This window comes from Pavona decussata, unplaced genomic scaffold (assembly GCF_977016875.1).
Source record: "Pavona decussata unplaced genomic scaffold, jaPavDecu1.1 SCAFFOLD_6, whole genome shotgun sequence".
Lineage (NCBI taxonomy): Eukaryota > Metazoa > Cnidaria > Anthozoa > Scleractinia > Agariciidae > Pavona > Pavona decussata.
In genome coordinates, this window is record NW_028145430.1 from 3,526,944 (window position 1) to 3,545,000 (window position 18,057).

The following is an 18,057-nucleotide window of genomic DNA, read 5'->3' on the forward strand; positions in this document are numbered from 1 at the left end:
AATGGGACAACAATATCTGTGGGGTTTTGCCATAGGGGATGAATATATGATATAGCGATTGTCGGTTCAGAGAACCTGCAGAAAAAACTCAATTCTGCCAATATCAGGATGCTCGAACTTGCCCCTTCCAACAAAGACCATCATAGATCGACCGCAGAAAAAGAAAGAGGGTGAAACTGACCATACCGAGCTACCATTGGTCATTATTTCCGTTATATTTTGACATAAACAGAGTCAACTGCTTATTATTCTCTGAGTGGTTTCTTGACTGTAATAATTTCTTTCATTCAGTTTTCAAATCTTTGGTAAGTTGATGTAAACTTAGGTTAGATCACTTGCCATAAATGACTTGTGGATGTCAATGCGATAGGGGTTGCTCAACTTTGAATTATCATCGTAGAAGGTCTGCAGGGCCGTACATAGCGCGGGGGCAGAGGGGGCAGCTGCCCCCGCCAGGAAAACTCAATTCGGTTTCTAACATCACACTGATCACAAGAAAATCGACTAATTGACTGAAAAAATATTCCTTCAATGTGAATTCCAAATAATTATTTTGGAAAATCTTTTGAGGTACCGGTTTTCTTATGAAAATAATGATTTTTTTTTTTCAGTTTGGGCTGCCTATGGTTTAGAATTTGGTGTGTAAATAAAGACTGACAACCATAGCCTTTTTAAATCTAGCTTATACCAGTATTTTTTTTCCGAGATAAATTGGCTGCCTGCGCTGCTCGCAAGTATTTGTAGCGGGTTTGGATTTAACCATCATATGTTCATCATCCGACAGGTCATTTGCGCCTAATGATTTTTGAGTTTCCTCTTTTGAATTCTCTTCGTTTTGAATATGACCTCTTCAGTCTGTGTGTTCAGCGACGGTGTTTTTATGCCACAAAGGACATTTCAGCTGGGTTTGGCTTGGCTCTTTTTAGTGCTTGATAGTTTTAACTGCCTTTCTTGTTGAGATTTGGCAATATTAGGACAGAAATTAATCACTGCTTGTATCATGCGATGAGCTTCATTCTGTAATTGTTGCAATGCCGGGCCCGGCTAGTGTTTGTCACAAGGAGTTGTATTTCTTGGCACGGCTATTTGGATTTTTGGTTCTCTAGTAATCGTTGTAGATAGTGCGTCATGACAATTTAAAACTAAAAGTATCGTTTTTTTTTTGTTCTCTAAACGTCGTAGAGGCAACTTTCTGTGTAGGAGTGAAAACAAAGTTAATGTCCAACTAGAAACCCTGTGACCCCTGTGAGGGGTGTGCGGAGTTTGCCCCCACAGACAAAAAATTCTAGGTACGGCCCTGGTCTGAAATGCCTTGCCCGGGAAAAAATATCTGAATCTGACTTTAAGTACTCCTCTACCCTTCTATTGTTTATTGTTTAAGTCTGGTCAATTTGAAATAAATCTTTGGCGACTATATGCAATAAGTGGAGGTCAAACTAGCGTTTGAGCTAGATCTAACTGAACCATGCAGGCTTTTATTGGCAACCAGAGCCTATTTCTTTATTTTTTATTTTTTTACATTTATGGCCATATTTTGAAGGAATGAATCTGTGACTTTCCGGATCCACAGCCTGACAATGGTTTGATTACACACTGACTAATATCTTAAACCGCTATGGTGATAGCAGGGATTTGGTCTTTGCCCTGCCTGTCAGCGGACAGACCAGTTTTTTCTGGCCTACTCCATTTTTTCTTAACTCCACTATGCTAACAAGAAGAACACCAAACATTCTTTGCAATCACTCCAGATACAACGAGGGCCCGATGCACTGGCTTTTTCCAAAGAAAACAACCCGCTACATCACAATGCTCCGGGAACCAGCTAAACAATTTGAATCTGTCTTCAACTATTTCCATGTTGATAAACAGTTAAGAGTATCAGGAAACGCAACGTCACCACTGGAGAATTTTCTTCAAAATGCCGAATTTTATTCGAACAAACGACAGGGAGAGGCTAAATTGCTCAAGAACCCAGCGTTATTCGACCTTGAACTTCATACAGCATATCACGGAAATCTCACCGCGGTGGATAACTACATCCGTTTTCTTCACCAAGAATTCGACCTTGTGTTACTAATGGAATACTTCGATGAGTCTCTTGTGCTCCTAAAAAGACGTTTTTGCTGGGAAATCGAGGACATTTTGTATTTCAAACTTAATGAAAGGATGGACCATGAAAAACAGGACATTGCAAGTCTCACAGAGGAGCTTATTCGGAAGTTGAATTTGGCAGATGTCTTGTTGTACAATGTTTTCAATCAAACGCTGTAGAAAATGATAGAAGAGAAAGGTCCGGAATTCTTTGAAGATCTGGCGCTCTTCCGAAAGAAAATACAATCAATTGAGACAGCGTGTTTACAAGAAGGAAATTTTCTGACCAGACCATTTGATGGTAAGCTAGTTCGAGGTTACGTAGTTAAACCAAATGTCACGGCAAAGAACTGAAGGAGACCTGTAGCAAAATTAACATGAACGAGATTCCTTATCTGAATTATCTTCGCAAAAAAATGATCGAACAAGAAGAAGCTGTTGACATTGCTGTTTAACTAACTGGATCACGCGTTTACAATAAAGATGCTTTAATAATGATTTAATTCAAACCCAGCCTTTACGTATTTTGTTCATAACCAGTATGAAGTTATGTTGATGAAGGTGGTTGTTGCCTTAGAAGGTATAATGTTTGAGTTGTTTGGCCTTACAGTGCTGCGTGCTCTGAGCAATACCACTGTCACTTATTCATTTGTGACGTTTTTTCAACTTTCTGATGGCTTCAGGTTCAGGTAGTCAGTCAAAATCAGAACAAATGGAGTATAGCAAGAGGAGTTGTTGATTGTTTGAAAGTGAGCATGGAATCACAGGGGGCCTTCACATAAAATATGAAAAAACAAGGTGAAGCAAAAGATTGATTCCTTTTGTTAGCTTGTGTCTATTCTGTCAAGTTTAGTCTCGGTCGTCAATATAATGCAATCCGAGCGAATACCACCAAGTTGCCGGTTTCGGAAATGCTCGGAAATTGCCGACAATATATAATGAATCAAATTGTCAACATTTACCGAATCAGCTTCAGCTTGAAGTTTTAGTGTACTTCAATGCGGGTAAAAATTTACTGATCCTGCAAGCAAAACTGAATGAATGATAGAGTAGCCGTTGTACCCGATGATTCCAAAGCAACGATTCGAAAGCTTTGAGTGCCAAAAATGTAATAACAAGTAACATGCAATGATCGCCGGTCTCGAATCGATAAACAAAGGGGTCAGAGTCCAAAAAACGAAACAACTGAAGAAGAGAAACTCGTTCACAGTTAATTTGCACTATTTACGTGCATGCCACAACGATCACGTGCTATCCGCGCGTGTTACCAGACTCTTGACCAGGGTGTAGAAACTGAAGAGTGTGCGGTGAAACGGCCACTCAGCTCTTGGGCGACGTTTGATGCGGAGTGCAACCTCGTCCCCAGCAAAATGTCCGAACCGCCATTTTGGATGATTGCGAAGATCCTAGGCACGAGGCTGGAATAAATTAAAAAATATATTGGAAAAAATATGGCGGCCTGCCTCGAGGATCCTCTATCTACACTTAATACTTACGAAGTCGATCTACAATCTTGGACAGATCAAATAAAAAATTGAGCCCACCCCTCCCACCATTTCAATAATGGAAAATGGCGCATTTTGCTTTGCGTGCGAATTCATCATTGATTTTGGGGGGAAGAGGGGTTTAATTTCTCATTTAAATCTGTTCAAGATTGTCCGACGTTCACACTGACGTTACCAATAGCTTCATAGGCCAAATACTATAAGATGAAACTTGCAATCACACTTTTAAAACTAAACCTAGCGCAAAGAAACTCAACCACACGAAAACAGTGGTCCTGTGTGGAAATGAAAACCTCACATAAGTATTGTATTTAAAAGGGAGTGTTGATAAAGTGTGTGTCGTGTGTATTCTATTAAGGGGGGATTCAACCTAAACGCCATTTTCCCGCCACCTGACATGGCTTTAAGGGGGGGTTTTACCTGAAAAATGCCCTTTTTTGTAACAATTGTACCAAGCCTAGATTTAAACAAAACCCTGACAAACTATATATCACTGGAAAGCGTGTTGCTTGTAGATTTCAAATATGTATGTTTTATGGCACTATTACCAACTGTAATTTGACACTGGTCTCTTAAGTGTACCACATGCTGCGCTTGACCTATATGTACTTGAGAAAAGATTTCTAAAGTTAATTTCAAGGGGAAAAGGTTTTTTTTTCTATAATTGTAAAGCAAACAGATTGCTAGCTGGGATGAATGAAGGAATTTCCAAAATTTCAAAATGCTAGTCATTGACACTCATCTAAAGTTGCGCAATCAAAACCATAAAATTTTTTTTCCAACAATTTCTCTTCTAAAAATGTTAAGGGCAATTCCTTCATTCATCCCAATCAACTCATTAAGAACTAGTAATCCTGAAAATTTCAGTTCAAAAGCTTACATCCTTCCTGAGATATCTTTTCTCAAAGACCAAAATCGGCATTTTGAGAAAAACAGCCTCAAAGTTTAGCAATCAAAATAAATAGCAATAGTCATAACGTTTCAACAGTAATGAGTAAAATTTGAATACAATTTGGTTCCCAGAACACTAGGGTAGCATCTAAAAGCCTCCAGATGCATAAGTCACGCCTTCCATCTCACGAAGGGCTTCCTCCCGCCGCGTGCGCACAAGTTGAAGACCCTGTCGCCGTCTCTTCTCCTTAGCAGTAGCTTGCAAATCTGCCTTTCGCAACCGCTTCCTGTCTTTGAGGCCAAAAGCATGGCTGGTGTGTTCACCACCAGGAATAGAAAGTTTATCCATTATCCTTTTCCTGCTCTCTGCTCCTCTGTGAAAATGACACACTGCAGATGCTGCAGCACAACGGATTGCTTTAGCCCCATGATGTTTATGTTTTGGGCATCGAACCCAAACCATAGAGTTGATGCACTCATTTGGATTTTGAGTTGTCCCACGAACACATCTTTCTAGAAGCTTGGTGTCACTTAAAGTCATAAATGTGGGTCGCAAGACTTCAAGAAAGACTTCAGGCAAACAGTCAGCAGCATTGTAGGTGGATGTGCCTGTTGCTGAATCTTGCTGCCACTTACACCAAGAACTTTCTCCAGGAGGACAGAAGCGATGTTGTTTGGCAGGATCTCCTGATTGAACACTGTGGTTAAGAATGGCAATAATGTTCTTTTTCATGGAATAAACTGCCACATCAACTTCTCTATCTGAGGGATTTGCCTTTGATAGAGTGTTTTGGCGAATAGCCAACCCATAGTACTTCTGAAGCTGTTTAATTTTCACTTCAATAAGCCTACCACGCCCTCCTATTGGCTTACCATCCTCCAGTTTACCTTTAGTCCTAGCCTTCAGATTTAGTAGGTGTTTGCCCATCCTCTTCTGGACATGACCAACACAGTCCATCTTTATGACTTTACAGTCACCATAAACATCCTCCACAGTTCACCTTTCAAGCAATCCAAAATCTCTTAGCCTCCCACGCAGTCGCTTTTAGGGGACTCGTATTACCTCCTCCCCACAAACGCCTGCTTACCCAAGCGCCACATTCCTTTCCGCCGCTAAGCCAATCACAGTGAACCTTCTAAAATCTGGAAGGTTGACCTTGACCTCAGAACGGGGAGGAGGTAATACGAGTCCCCTAAAAACGACTGCGTGGGAGGCTTCGTGAACCTATGTTGTGGGGTGCTTTGTGAATTTTTGGGTGGTTGTTGGGTATATTTGGGAGGAGATAGTTTTTCTAGAAGGATTGGTAAAATTAAGAGAAATAAGAAATATTGAAGATTTAGTGAAGTTTTAAAATTAGAATTTGTAGTTAATAATTAATAGACGGACAGCAAGTTAGTCCACTAGCAACCTGGGGTGCTCTTGCGTGGGTATCAATTGTCTGTTAGTGTTCCAAAAATCATTTTCTTTCTTCCATCCCTTCTTAAAACCTCTTCAAATTTCATTCAAATTTAGATTAAGTCCCCCCTTAATACGGAGATGAAATAGGCATAGTTGCGTGTCATGACTATTGTCGCAAAGGCTGGGTTATTGCAGCCTTAGTGTTATGAAATTTTTGCAAGGCAAATAAAGAAGTGGAAAACTGAAAAAGCACCTGTCAGAACACGCTTGTAATCAATTCAAGCTATATTGTAACAATATTTAACTCCTCGTACCAACATTGCACGTATACAGTTTCACAGGTTTCAGCAGTTTGCCTGGAAGAAGCTTTATGTGGAGAGAGTGAATCAAAATAATTATAAAAACGGACACATGTTGGTTGCTTTTGGTCCAAAAGTAACTACGTTCCACGTAGGAAGAACGCACTCCTTATACAGATTGGAGTCGAGATTGTATGGGACAACGTTGGTTCAGTGAATAAATGAATGAATGGATCTTGTGACGCGTATATGGCATCCTTCGCAGATTTTGCAGGGGCCGATGACATCATCACCAACTTAGCAAAGGAGAGAGAGCCTGGGATCGAGATCATCGATTATTACTAGTTAACTAATGTAAAGAAACAAATTACCATTGAAATAGGGTATATTCAAAGGGGGAGGGTTGGCAAATATGCATACGCTCTTTAACATCGTTTCTCCTTCTCTTACTCCAAGCCATTACTTACAACTTTCACTTAACTTAGTTTACATTGAATAACATCAGCACATTTAAGAGTCACCTACAGAATGAGATAATTATTATTCTTTCAAAATGGCGGCCACATGCATGAATTTACTGAAGACTCTATTAGAGTCTTAAATTGAATTAAAGTGACCGCTAATACAATAATATTGTTTAAATATATTTTTTACATTGCTTAGCAAATTCACACTTTTCGTCATCATTAGCATTTACGCCCAGTGGCACAAAGGGTGGGAAACACTTCATAGTTTTTTCCATTTACATTGCTTGGAGCCCATGTTCTGGCGTGACGCGAAAATTGACCCGTTAAATATTTAAAGACAGGATAATAATTCGTTGTGTGTAAAAATATCAAGAATGTTTGCAATGTATGGATTGTTCAGTCTTAAGGCTGATACACACGTATAACTCCAGTAATGTTTAGCCGGCAGACTGGGCAGAGTCCATGATCTGTTTTCAAAGTGTTTGCACATGTCGTGCAAACACATAAATGATGACAAGGAACCAACAGACTGTCTCGTTCACTGTCCATACACACTACACACTCATTGTGAGCTCCTGTTGATAAGAAAAAACAGAAACAAAACTGCAACACTGAGGCATGACAACAGTTACAGTAAAGCACATGGCTCACAGGTAGATCAGAGATTTGGAACTTAACCTGTTTTCTGTCGCAAGAGCAAATAGAACAAATAGACACACTAACTACAACTACGGCCCCACTGGGAATGTAATGCTTGTTTTTCCTACTGCTGCAACCTCTCCCCCCCCCCCCCCACCCCACTCACCAGTTCCACTTCACTACATTATATATGTAGTAAAGAGAAACAAATTGGCAACGTGGAGCAAACTTGAATCTTTGGGAATCATTTTATTAATTTTTTTTTTTTTTTTTGTATTTTTCTTTCCATATACCATGGTTCAAGATTTTTGTATCACTTTTTCTAATTCAAATCTGGAATGCACAGAATTCACGATTTACTGATTTAAAACTTCTTTATCGTCGTCACGGTTGTATTTATTTTACTAAAATATCAATCCTGACATACTTCACTGATCTAAAATCAGTAACTGGCAGGTGTAAAGACTACCAAAAAGCCGGTTGAAAAAGGGAGTTATGGTCTCTCAAAAACTGTATTGAAACACCTTATTAATGGTCAAATTTCAGTCAGGAGATTCTTAATCCGTAGTTTCGTTTTTGCAGATTGTTACTGTATGTGGGGGGAATGAGAATGTGCAGTTTTTTATACATTAATAACGGTGGGGCCTATGGCTTAACGTAAGACTTAAAACGGTGCTCGCAATAGTTTTTCTGGCCTAGGAGGGGATCTTTTCAAAATTTCGCATGGAATCCATGCTTTGATTTTGCTCATACTGCACCAGCGACAGCTGTTACCATAGTAACAGTGACGCAAATCCTTTCATTGTAAATAACGTTGATTACCTCAAAACCTAGTCTGACCCTTTACAATGAGCTTTCAAAATTTGAACTACCCAAGCTAGTCAACTTGTGGGCAAACAGAAAAAACATCTATAAGAGCATTTCCAAGTAAAATAATAAAGAATTGATTTTTAGGGGCTGACTTTGGTCACTCTCTCAATTTTTGTTAAAATCTAAAGAAAAATAAATCTTGTCACCTTCTCATTTCTGTCCAAAGGTCTTTTATTGTAGCAAAACATTCTAAAGGTACATTGAGCTTCATAGGTGTCAACAGCTGTTCCTTGAAAACCAACAAAAAAATAAAATTGAATCGTATTTAGTATGAGGGAAATCAAATTTTGTCTTGTAGGCTAGGCGAGATTCCAGTTTGAAAAGATCCACCCCAAGGACAGAAAAACTTTTGTGAGCCTCCTTAAAGCTTTTCTTTTGTATTCTTTGTCGGGAGGTGGGGGAGGCTACCCAGCACCTGGTAAAAACTTGTTGCGTCATCATAAATAATATTACAATGTATTATGAGTTCTAATTTTCAAGCAACGCAGAAAAAGGATAGATTGGTCACAAACTGTACCTAAACTTGCTTCCCTCTGATCTGGTTGTTGCTGAGGTGATACATTACTGACATCATGATCCCGATGGTCGTGTGATGAATGCAAGCCTCTATGGCTAGCAGCAAGGTTAGGCACCTGTGGTGCAGGGATACGGCCATCCTGTAACAGAGCTTGGAGCCTCTGCCTTTGAGCTGGGAATAAAATAGTGCAGATAAATAATGTCACACAAACAATAAAATAAATACCGTATTTACTCGAATAAGCGCCGCGGCGCTTATTTAATTTTTCGTGTCTCCTGTGCGGCGCTTATTCGAGGGCGGCGCTTATTTGAGGGCGGCGCTTATTAAAAGGCTCATACCACAAAGCCAAAACATTTTGATTGTACAAGCAAACGCTGACAATCTCCTTACTGCAACAGTTACAGGGAAGAGAAAGAGGGAGGTTGGGCTTCTCTTACCGGCAAAGTTTACAGCCTTCACGCAAGAACTGAAGAACGCGAACATTTTGAAGAGAGAACTAAATGAAAGAGCATCAAGATATACTCACTTCGAACTGAAAACATCACTATTGATGAAAATAAATTCCCATTGTTGGCTTAGAACCGCATTGCAGCGATTACAGTGTATTTTTATCATCTAATGGAAATACTCAAATAATCGCCGCACCGGTGCTGCGCCGCTTATTCGAGGGCGGCGCTTATTAACCATTCCGCTCCATGTGCGGCGCTTAATCGAGGGCGGCGCTTGTTCGGGGGCGGCGCTTATTCGAGTAAATACGGTAAGCTTGAGGAACACAAACCGAGGAAGTAATGGGTATAGAAGTAACACACAGTTTGCAAATAAGAGTTACAACCAGAATTTCAAAATAAACAATTTCAAGAGTTTTCCTCTACATCCTTTGAGCAGAAAATCATACTACAGAAATGAATAATTAACATCATTCCCAGGCTGCCCTAGTTTTCAATTCCTGCCTTAAAGAAGCCTGTCCCAGCTGGGTCCACTCACTAAATCTCTCTCAAGGGAGGAAGTGAGAGGAACTTGGGAACAGATTTGAGGAATGATCGGCTTTCAATTTCTACTTTAAACAAAATGAATCCCATCCTTACCTTTGTGTCTTTCTTCAACTTGTGCAGGACTTAGAACAAGAGGCTTGTTTCCAGAGCGAAAATAGAGTGTTTTACCCATTCCTTCTAAGAACTGTCGGACTGTAAAAAGGCACAAGCTACAACATTAGATAACAACAATATTCTAGATCTGCATGGTATAAAGAATACACAATTTCAATATTTCTTACTTCTTTAATATCTCAGTGAAATAATAATTATAAAGCAAGCACATGTAGATAATATCAGGAGACAGGTTTCTTGCTCTCAGTTAATTGAAAATTGTTGGGAGGGGAAGCAAAAGAATAGCAATATGTTAACTAATTTAATTACAGCATAAATTTTGGCACCCATGTTTAATCCTTCTAGTATTTAACCTGTGTCCAAATTCAATAAAATTCTCAAGGAAAATTAGCAGTAAAAAGTTGGAAAATTCCCAGGGAAATTAAATATTTCCACACTTTTGCACATAATAATAAATTATAACACATAATGCACCCAGCCTTCAAATGTTTATCTGATAAGAGGTCTTTTGAAGAAAACTCTTCCTTATCAATTCCTTAGAGAACACTTGCTCTACAAGAAAAAGCCTGTTAAATTGTTTTAACTTATGTATTTTAAAATTTTCTTATTCCTTGTTTGTATTTACTCTTTTAATCCTCCTTAGGTTTTAAGTGATGCAAATTTAGTTCAGTTGTCATGAGTAATATAGTTGATGCAAATGTAGTTCGTAATTAATGCAGCTTTTGTTTTTTATTTTTTATTATTTATTATTTTTTTAGGGGAGTTTTTAACATAGGGTCCACCTCCTGAACTCCTTTTCATAGCGTTCTTATTGTGATTTTATTTATTGTTTAATATTGTTATGTTATGTTATGTTATGTTATGTTATGTTATGTTATGTTATGTTATGTTATGTTATGTTATGTTACGTTACGTTACGTTACGTTACGTTACGTTACGTTATGTTATGTTATGTTATGTTATGTTATGTTATGTTATGTTATGTTATGTTATGTTATGTTATGTTATGTTAATGGAGGCACCGTCTGAAACCTACAGTGGCCCACAAGTGTCATGGCAAAATCATCTTCACCACAGCAAAATCATTTTCCACCACGAGAAAATCATTTTCAGCATGGCAAAATAATTAGCGATCATTGTATAAAACAAATGGATATCATGTTGCCGTGGATCTGCACTCTGATGAAACACAGAGGACTTCAAAACTTGGTAACTTCAAGGTCATGTACTTCTTTGTTGTCACCATGTTTTGCCGTCATCTGTACATTATCAGAGTACAGTCGCACAGCAAAATGGAATCTATTTGTTAAATGATTGGTAGAACTCCAAGGAAGAGCCATGCAGAATTTCACATTGTGAGAGCAACACATAATTCAAATGCTCTGGCTTTGTCTGTATTCCCTAATTTTTTGCTTCTCTGTACATTGCATCTCATCACAGGAGGCAATTTTCTCACATGCTCACTTTACCTAAAAAAATTAAGGGACAATTTGCCGTCAATTTCTGTTGATGCTGACAACAGTGCATACTGACCTTTCTGTATAGAATCTTGGCAAGTTTGCCGAGCAAGTGTGATCTCAACTTCAGCAATACCATACACTGGATAAAGAAATCTAATACCAACACAGCGCTATAAAAGGAATTTTAAAATACAATAAGCCTGTTGAAACAAGAGCTTAAGACAAACAAGTGAATAATACAGATGGCTGTAAACTTTTCTTCTCTGTTCCATGTTTATAGCATGCTGGATACCCAGTGACATGATCATTCTAGATCTGATGATACCTCTAGATCTGTTTGCAAAACATGAAAAGGGATTGGTCAAAGCCAAATTTAATTTGTCCTCAATGAGAGGCCTTGGAACTCTAATAAGGGTACCTGACATTTAATCGGCTTCAAAGTTCAAATGCTGGGGGATGGGGGGCGGGGGGTGTGGGAATTCAAAGTTGATGTTTTGAATTGGGAAATTTTCTGAAGGGCTTTTTGGCAGTAAAAAGACTTCCCAGGTACCTTTTTAGGGGTTTTATACCAAGAATACACTTTTTAGCAGTTGGACTTCCATGGGTCCCATTTTAGCCTACTGGACTATAAGTTTGGGTCAAACAACTTCGCCTCATTCACAACTCTTCATCGCTAATGTACCTCAGTACCCCACCTCCCCCCTCTGGGACAGAGTGTCTTGCACTTGCATTTCCCCCCAAAATCAACTCTGAATTTGCACGCAAACCCAAATGTGCCATTTTCCCATCATTGAAAGAATGTAATTCAAAATTTGGCCTTAGACCAATTTCACTAAATGTCATAATGATAATTGCGCAATAGAAATTAATAAAATTATTATTTATTATTATTATTAATTATAATGATTTTATCACAAACAATAGAATCCTTCAGTGTTTTGTCATGGTAATTAGGACTATTGTTATTTGAATATCACTGGGATTAGACGACTAATAATTAGTTAAGTAAAAACTTTCAAAAAAAAAAAAATTTCTCACTAGTAGCTAGTTCCAATGAAATACAGACTGTGAAAATGGTCTATAATTGAATCAAGTTTCACTTTGAATCTTGCATTATTGATTTAAAGAGTTTTTTTTAGAAAAAAAAGATGCAATCAATGTAATTGTGATAATCAAGTTTTATTCTTGGTAGGTCAGGGAATGATTGGGCTGGTAGAATTTGTAAATCATAACATATAACATACACTGTACCTCAGGATTACTGGCTTTCGATGCAATTTCACTGACATCAAGTTGAATTGTGTTGCTGGAAATAATAGCCTCTTTTTGACACATTCTAGATACACCTTCAAATAAAAACAATGCTGCAATAATGTTTTAATTTTTTAAAGTTATTTGAAAAAACAATGTACATAATTTCTGCAGTTTGCAGTTTAACTGTTAAAATATATTATAATCTAATATATTATAATGCATTAGTGCAAACATAAACATTCTTCTTTAGTTCTGCTGAAAAACTTTATTGATGTGAACTGAAACTACCCTCCACAAAACAACATAGCCAAGTCTTAAAAGTCAAAAAGTAACTGAACTGATTAGAATCATCTTTCTGCCAAATCTGATATTTCTAAAATTTTATCACCGCTCACTGTGTGGACTTTTCCTTATTATTTACCAGTTATACCAGTTAAAAAGTTTTGTCACCTGCAAATTGTGCGTCAATTTTAGCCAATGGAAACACAAGAATGGTGTGAAAAACCAAATTGATAAATAATAATATAATGAATCAACGTCATCCCCTCCAAATGACACCCTGACTTACTAATAAGCACTACTCCAACCCTTTCCCAATAGCTGAGGCATCACTATTGAATGAGCACCCCTTGTCAAAACAGCACCCCTTTCTATACTCTAATAATAACCCTATCCATAATAAGCATCTGTCTCCAATAAGCACCACAACTCCAAATATCCCAAATAAAATATATCATCACCCTGTGGGCTCAACTCTCTCTCAGAAATATTTTGATATTTTCTTCCTATTTCTGAGTAACTCATAGATCATTAGCCTGCAAACACAGATGTATTTCCGGCTGTCCCTTCTATGGAGAGAAGTGACAGCTGGAAATATGCCTACAGAGATGCCAACCTCTGAAGATCTGAAATCTGGAGATTTTTTCTTCTGAGCCCCCCTTCCTTATTACCCTACCCTCCCCCCTAAGCAAAATTGATGCACTTACCCCCCCCCCCCCACCTTGTTGGCACAAAATTCGCACAACACTAGAACTCTTTTGTCCTGCTCTTTAATTGGTTGAACATTTATCCAATCAGAAAGTCGTTTATATTGCAATGATGACAGCTAATGATGACAAAAAGCGTATTTTCTTTGGTTTCCGTCAAAGTTTGTGGCAGATTGGGTAAGACAGGTACGCAAATGTAGCCATGACACAATATTTCTTAAATTTATGGAACATTTGAGTTGAAATACTAGCCTATTATACAAATAAGATGCCAAGTCGCTTTTATCCGGGAGGTTTAGTCACCCGTACGGGAGACCGGGAGATTCGTTCCGTATCTGGGAGACTCCCGGATAATCCGGGAGAGTTGGCATGAGTGCGCCTATGTTCGCAGGCTAATAGATCATGTACCTACTTTCAAAGAGACTCTGTTTCACATTGAGGTCTTCAAAGACAGCTTCAAAAATAAACTTTGCATTTCTGGTAGCATTTTCAAGGTCTTCATCAAATGCAACTGTACCCTGAAAAAAATAGCATAGGTTACAGATGGTGAATGATAAATTTGAGACTTTCTCAGATGGCAAGTATGACTATCACACTTTCTGCAAGTGAGTCAAGCAATGGTTGATCAAATATAGAGGTTGTGGGTTCGATTCTGTTGAGGTGAAATATCTTTTTCTTTGCATTTGTGTGATCTCTCATTTCCTGATACTAGGGCTAATGCTCAGTAGTACAGTTACTGTAGGAAATTCATGGGTTCACTTCACCACTTTAACATACACTGCAGACTGAATTCTCTGATCCATCACTCAAGACTTTTTTTGCCTTGCAAAAGAAATCAAGGATGCTAAATATTTGTTATGAAAAAAAAAACTGTGAGACTTGCAGTAAAATTTCACTAAAGTTTTGGGAGACAATGCCATTCACCAACTCCAAGATTTTATTTTGAATTTCATAACTGTAGTCTGGCTGTCACTGTAATGCTTCCATTCATTTCGTTTGTTGTTTGTTTGTTTTTTTCTTTTGGGTGGGCTGGGGGTTTCTTAGCTGTTCCCCAAACTGTTCCTACAATCATTTTGAGACAAATGAAAACTGGAAGGGAATTCAGAGGGCAGTGGTAGTGGTGTGTATGTGGGTAATGGTAGGGGGGGGGGGGTGCCTTACTACAAAGTTCATTGTGATCATAAGCTCTTCGCGCCACAGCTTGTCCTTGTGTTCTTCCAGAACATTTCTGGCTTGTTCCAGTGCTTGTCTACTTCGATCATACACTTTCACCCGATGACCATGGTATGCTAGCTCACCTATTGAACATAATCAGCAACAACCTCTGATGAATGCATGCCTACAGGTAGATTGACAGTGAAAACAGTACACTCTTATTGATGACTGAGTTCAGTTGACAACCTGCAGACATACATGCAATAATCTTATATTGTTTAATGACACATGGCCAATCCTACAACGTACATGTATCATGCAAAAGGAATAAATACAACATGGAATGAGGAATTGAAATTAAAGCAAATTTAGTGCTGTCATAAAGTTGAAAACAAAACAAGAAATGGATGACTGTGAAGTAGTTTGGATTTAATTCCAAGTTAAGAGGGGAGAGGAACGGTTTAGGGAGGAGGAAGAGACGGCCAAAAAAGATAGGGAGGAGGGAGAAAGGAAGCAAAAAAATAGGGAGACGAGAGAACCAGCATAAAAAGGGAGGACGGAGAATCTTCATCAAATCAATGTAGCATGAATGTTTAAGGCCTTAGTAGCTCTTAATTCAAGGACCTTACTGACTCATTTACTCAACTGCAAGTTAAAGTGTATGTAAGAGTTCTCGCATGTAATCCAAATATTTCTTGCCCTCCCCTTGTGAGTTTTGAAAGGTCATCATTTGTTCACCGTACCCAGTCTTGGCCGAGCAGTGACGCACTGATCTGTCTGATTTCCGGGCTTTTGTGCCTTCTTTTGTTTGGTGTCGGTTTTAGCGAATCTGAAGGTTTCGGAGTTTTTTGAGTATCAAGGTGCGTGAATGTTATTTTTGTGTGAAAGCCGTTTACGGTGTTACTGAAGATTGTTTTAATATTGAATCGCAAAAAGTCTCCTTAAACGGCTGCACAGCTCACTTTCTACGGAATGATGCAGCCATCCTTCACAATCATTCCTCAAAACCTTACCACAGTAGCAACTGATGAGATTCACTGACAGAATCGAAACTGCAGTCTTGCTTGAGGAAAATAATATTATGAATGAAGAAGGACTACTTACTGCATCCACATCAGTGCTTCCAAAAGACATTACCGCAATCAAACTTTGCAGAATTCAACGGCTTGAATCGCGGAAAAGCACTAATGTAAACAAACTACGATTAAGGCACTCTCTGCGGTCCATGAACTGAAACTAAACGAACATGTGGAAAGAATTTCAAACATCCAAATCACTTTTCTTTCCACATGTGTACACAAGGGCGAAAGATTTTTTTAAAAAATCTATTTTTTAAGTGCGCACGCACTTCAAACCGACAGAAACTTTCCAGTACAGGCTTTGTCAAAGGCAAAGCTTTACGAGTTCTCAGAAAAAACACTTCAAAAAGAACATTTGAAGAAAATTTTACTCTATTCAACCAGAGATTACGCTACAGAGGTTACCCCAATAACCTTACCACTAAAACTCTCTCAGAAGTCATTTTCACCGAAAGAATGTCGGTCCTACAAAACAAACAAAAAAAGGCACAAAAACATTTTGCTGTTTGTTACAGAACATCGCCCTTCTGTGCCTAATCTAAAAACGATTCAGATGAGTAAATGGCACTTCATAGAAAATCAACCTCTGCTAAGAGAGATCTACAAAGACCCTTCCCTGCTTTCGTACAGAAAACGGAGATCTTTGAAAAACGTCAAATTAGCTTTGAAGGTCATATTCTTCCTATCTCGACCAATAGGAGCCGTGTTTGGCCTGTAATCATTATTTTACCATCTTTACATGGTAGTTAAATGTTGTAAACATGAAAGCTTCAAGCTTACGTGACAAAACCGAAATGTAGTATGGGAAGAACAAGATATAACGACATGACTAATGTGTTTCGTATGTTTTCCTTCTTTTTTAAGACGTGTGGAAACGAGGCACTGCGGTGAAGTAGCAAATAAAACAAGCCTCTTAAAAAACTTATCAGGGAGAAAGGTGAAAAAACAGAGAGGAGGGAGAAACGGCTGAAAAAATTGAGGAAGAGGGAGAAAAATAGGGAAAAAAATAGGGAGAAAAGAAATTTAACCGTCCGTTCCTCTCCCCTCAGTTAAGTCTTACCTCAACGTCACAGAGCAGAGATAGAGAGTTTCAGAGTATTCTTAATAAATAATGCACTGGTAAGTTTCCTTTAAATTAGCCAGCAGTCCCGTGTACAACAATTCAAGACAGATAACGTGCAAATAACTTACTCAGTTATTAATGAAGGATTTTTGACCTGTGGCCGGTGTGCCTTAATCATTCCTGGCGTATTACAGAGTCAGTAGACAAAGACTTGACAACGTTTTCTGCTCACCTGCGATGCATGTGCCCATCAAACCTGCTCCCAGCACAGCTACATTTTGTGCATCGCGAAACATCTTCGAGTGAAAACTTTTGCAGGCATCGTTCACAGTTCGAGACAAACCAATTTACCATATATAGAGGGCCTACCAAGCCTGAGCGCGTTGAGCGCGTTTTTAAAAAGCGCGCGTAAAAGAGCACGCGAGTCGCGCGCGAGCATGGCTCGGGATTATCGCAGGCTCACGCTCACGTGTTTTCACAACAAAAAGCACCGTTTGTCCTCAGTATTGTTGGAATACAAAGTCTTACCAAAGAATGGAAAACATCCAGCTAAAAAAGAGATATCTTGCAAACTGGAAAATTAGCAGCGATATTTTCAAGAAAGTACCCAACACCAGGTGACTTTCTCCACAATTGGAGTGAGAGGGGGGGGGGGAGGGGAGGGGGGAAGGGAGAAGGGAACCAGGGAACGGGGAAAGGCCACAAACTCCAGGGCCGTAGCTAGCATGAGGCAAGACGAGGCAGTTGCCTCGTCTTGATTTTGGCCTTTTTTTTTTCTTTTTTGAAGAAACGTTTAATTGAGAAAATAATCCCTGGAAAAAATTGGATTGGTTAAGATAAAACCAGCTAATATAAGGTGGATGAATTGAGGGGAAAAGCATTTTAATGAGGTTAATTCGTTTCATGTGAACTGTGAGTAGCGGTTTTTCGAATGATTTAAGGTTACAGAGGGGCCATTAAGGAGACGTATCGTGACATAACCGTGACAGGCCGCGTGACATCAAAGGTCACCATTATTCCCGTGTCTTATCTGCGATGAGCCATTGCAATGAAGAATTCTATCCAAACATATCGACCACTTTATAGCTTCTGTTGACCCTTCCAGTTGGCTCTTGTTCATATGCGAGCGTTCCTTCAGCTCACTGAGAAGGCTTAAAACCTGGTCCCGAACAAGCATGGCTAATGCGAAGCTGAACGGGCTTGCAAAGTACCTTAAGCCCTTGCTTTAGCGTACATTCATAAACCAACGGAAATTGACAGCAGTTCTGTTTTAAAT

The 18,057-nt window shown here is 38.9% G+C and overlaps 1 protein-coding gene and 1 pseudogene across 3 annotated transcripts; one reads left to right on the plus strand and one right to left on the minus strand.

The window, feature by feature from the left end:
* Positions 1 to 1,581: 1,581 nt before the first annotated feature.
* On the plus strand, positions 1,582 to 2,551 carry LOC146489227 (galactosylceramide sulfotransferase-like; annotated as a pseudogene).
* A 3,174-nt stretch (positions 2,552 to 5,725) lies between these two features.
* Positions 5,726 to 17,163, minus strand: LOC146489228 (uncharacterized). 3 transcript variants are annotated; one of them, XM_085107287.1, is made up of 9 exons: positions 17,014 to 17,163; positions 14,646 to 14,782; positions 13,897 to 14,002; positions 12,496 to 12,590; positions 11,318 to 11,414; positions 9,764 to 9,862; positions 8,679 to 8,849; positions 7,050 to 7,227; positions 5,726 to 6,316 (listed from the first exon to the last, which is right to left on the minus strand). In XM_085107287.1, exons 1-8 carry the CDS (start codon positions 17,075 to 17,077, stop codon positions 7,055 to 7,057), a joined length of 942 nt encoding a protein of 313 aa, XP_084963413.1. In that variant the 5' UTR covers positions 17,078 to 17,163; the 3' UTR covers positions 5,726 to 6,316; positions 7,050 to 7,054. The 3 variants fall into 3 exon arrangements, with proteins under 3 accessions (XP_084963413.1, XP_084963405.1, XP_084963420.1); XM_085107294.1 differs by lacking the exon at positions 5,726 to 6,316 and adding an exon at positions 8,308 to 8,390 and having other exon boundaries at positions 7,060 to 7,227; XM_085107279.1 differs by lacking the exon at positions 5,726 to 6,316 and having other exon boundaries at positions 6,565 to 7,227.
* Positions 17,164 to 18,057: the final 894 nt, after the last annotated feature.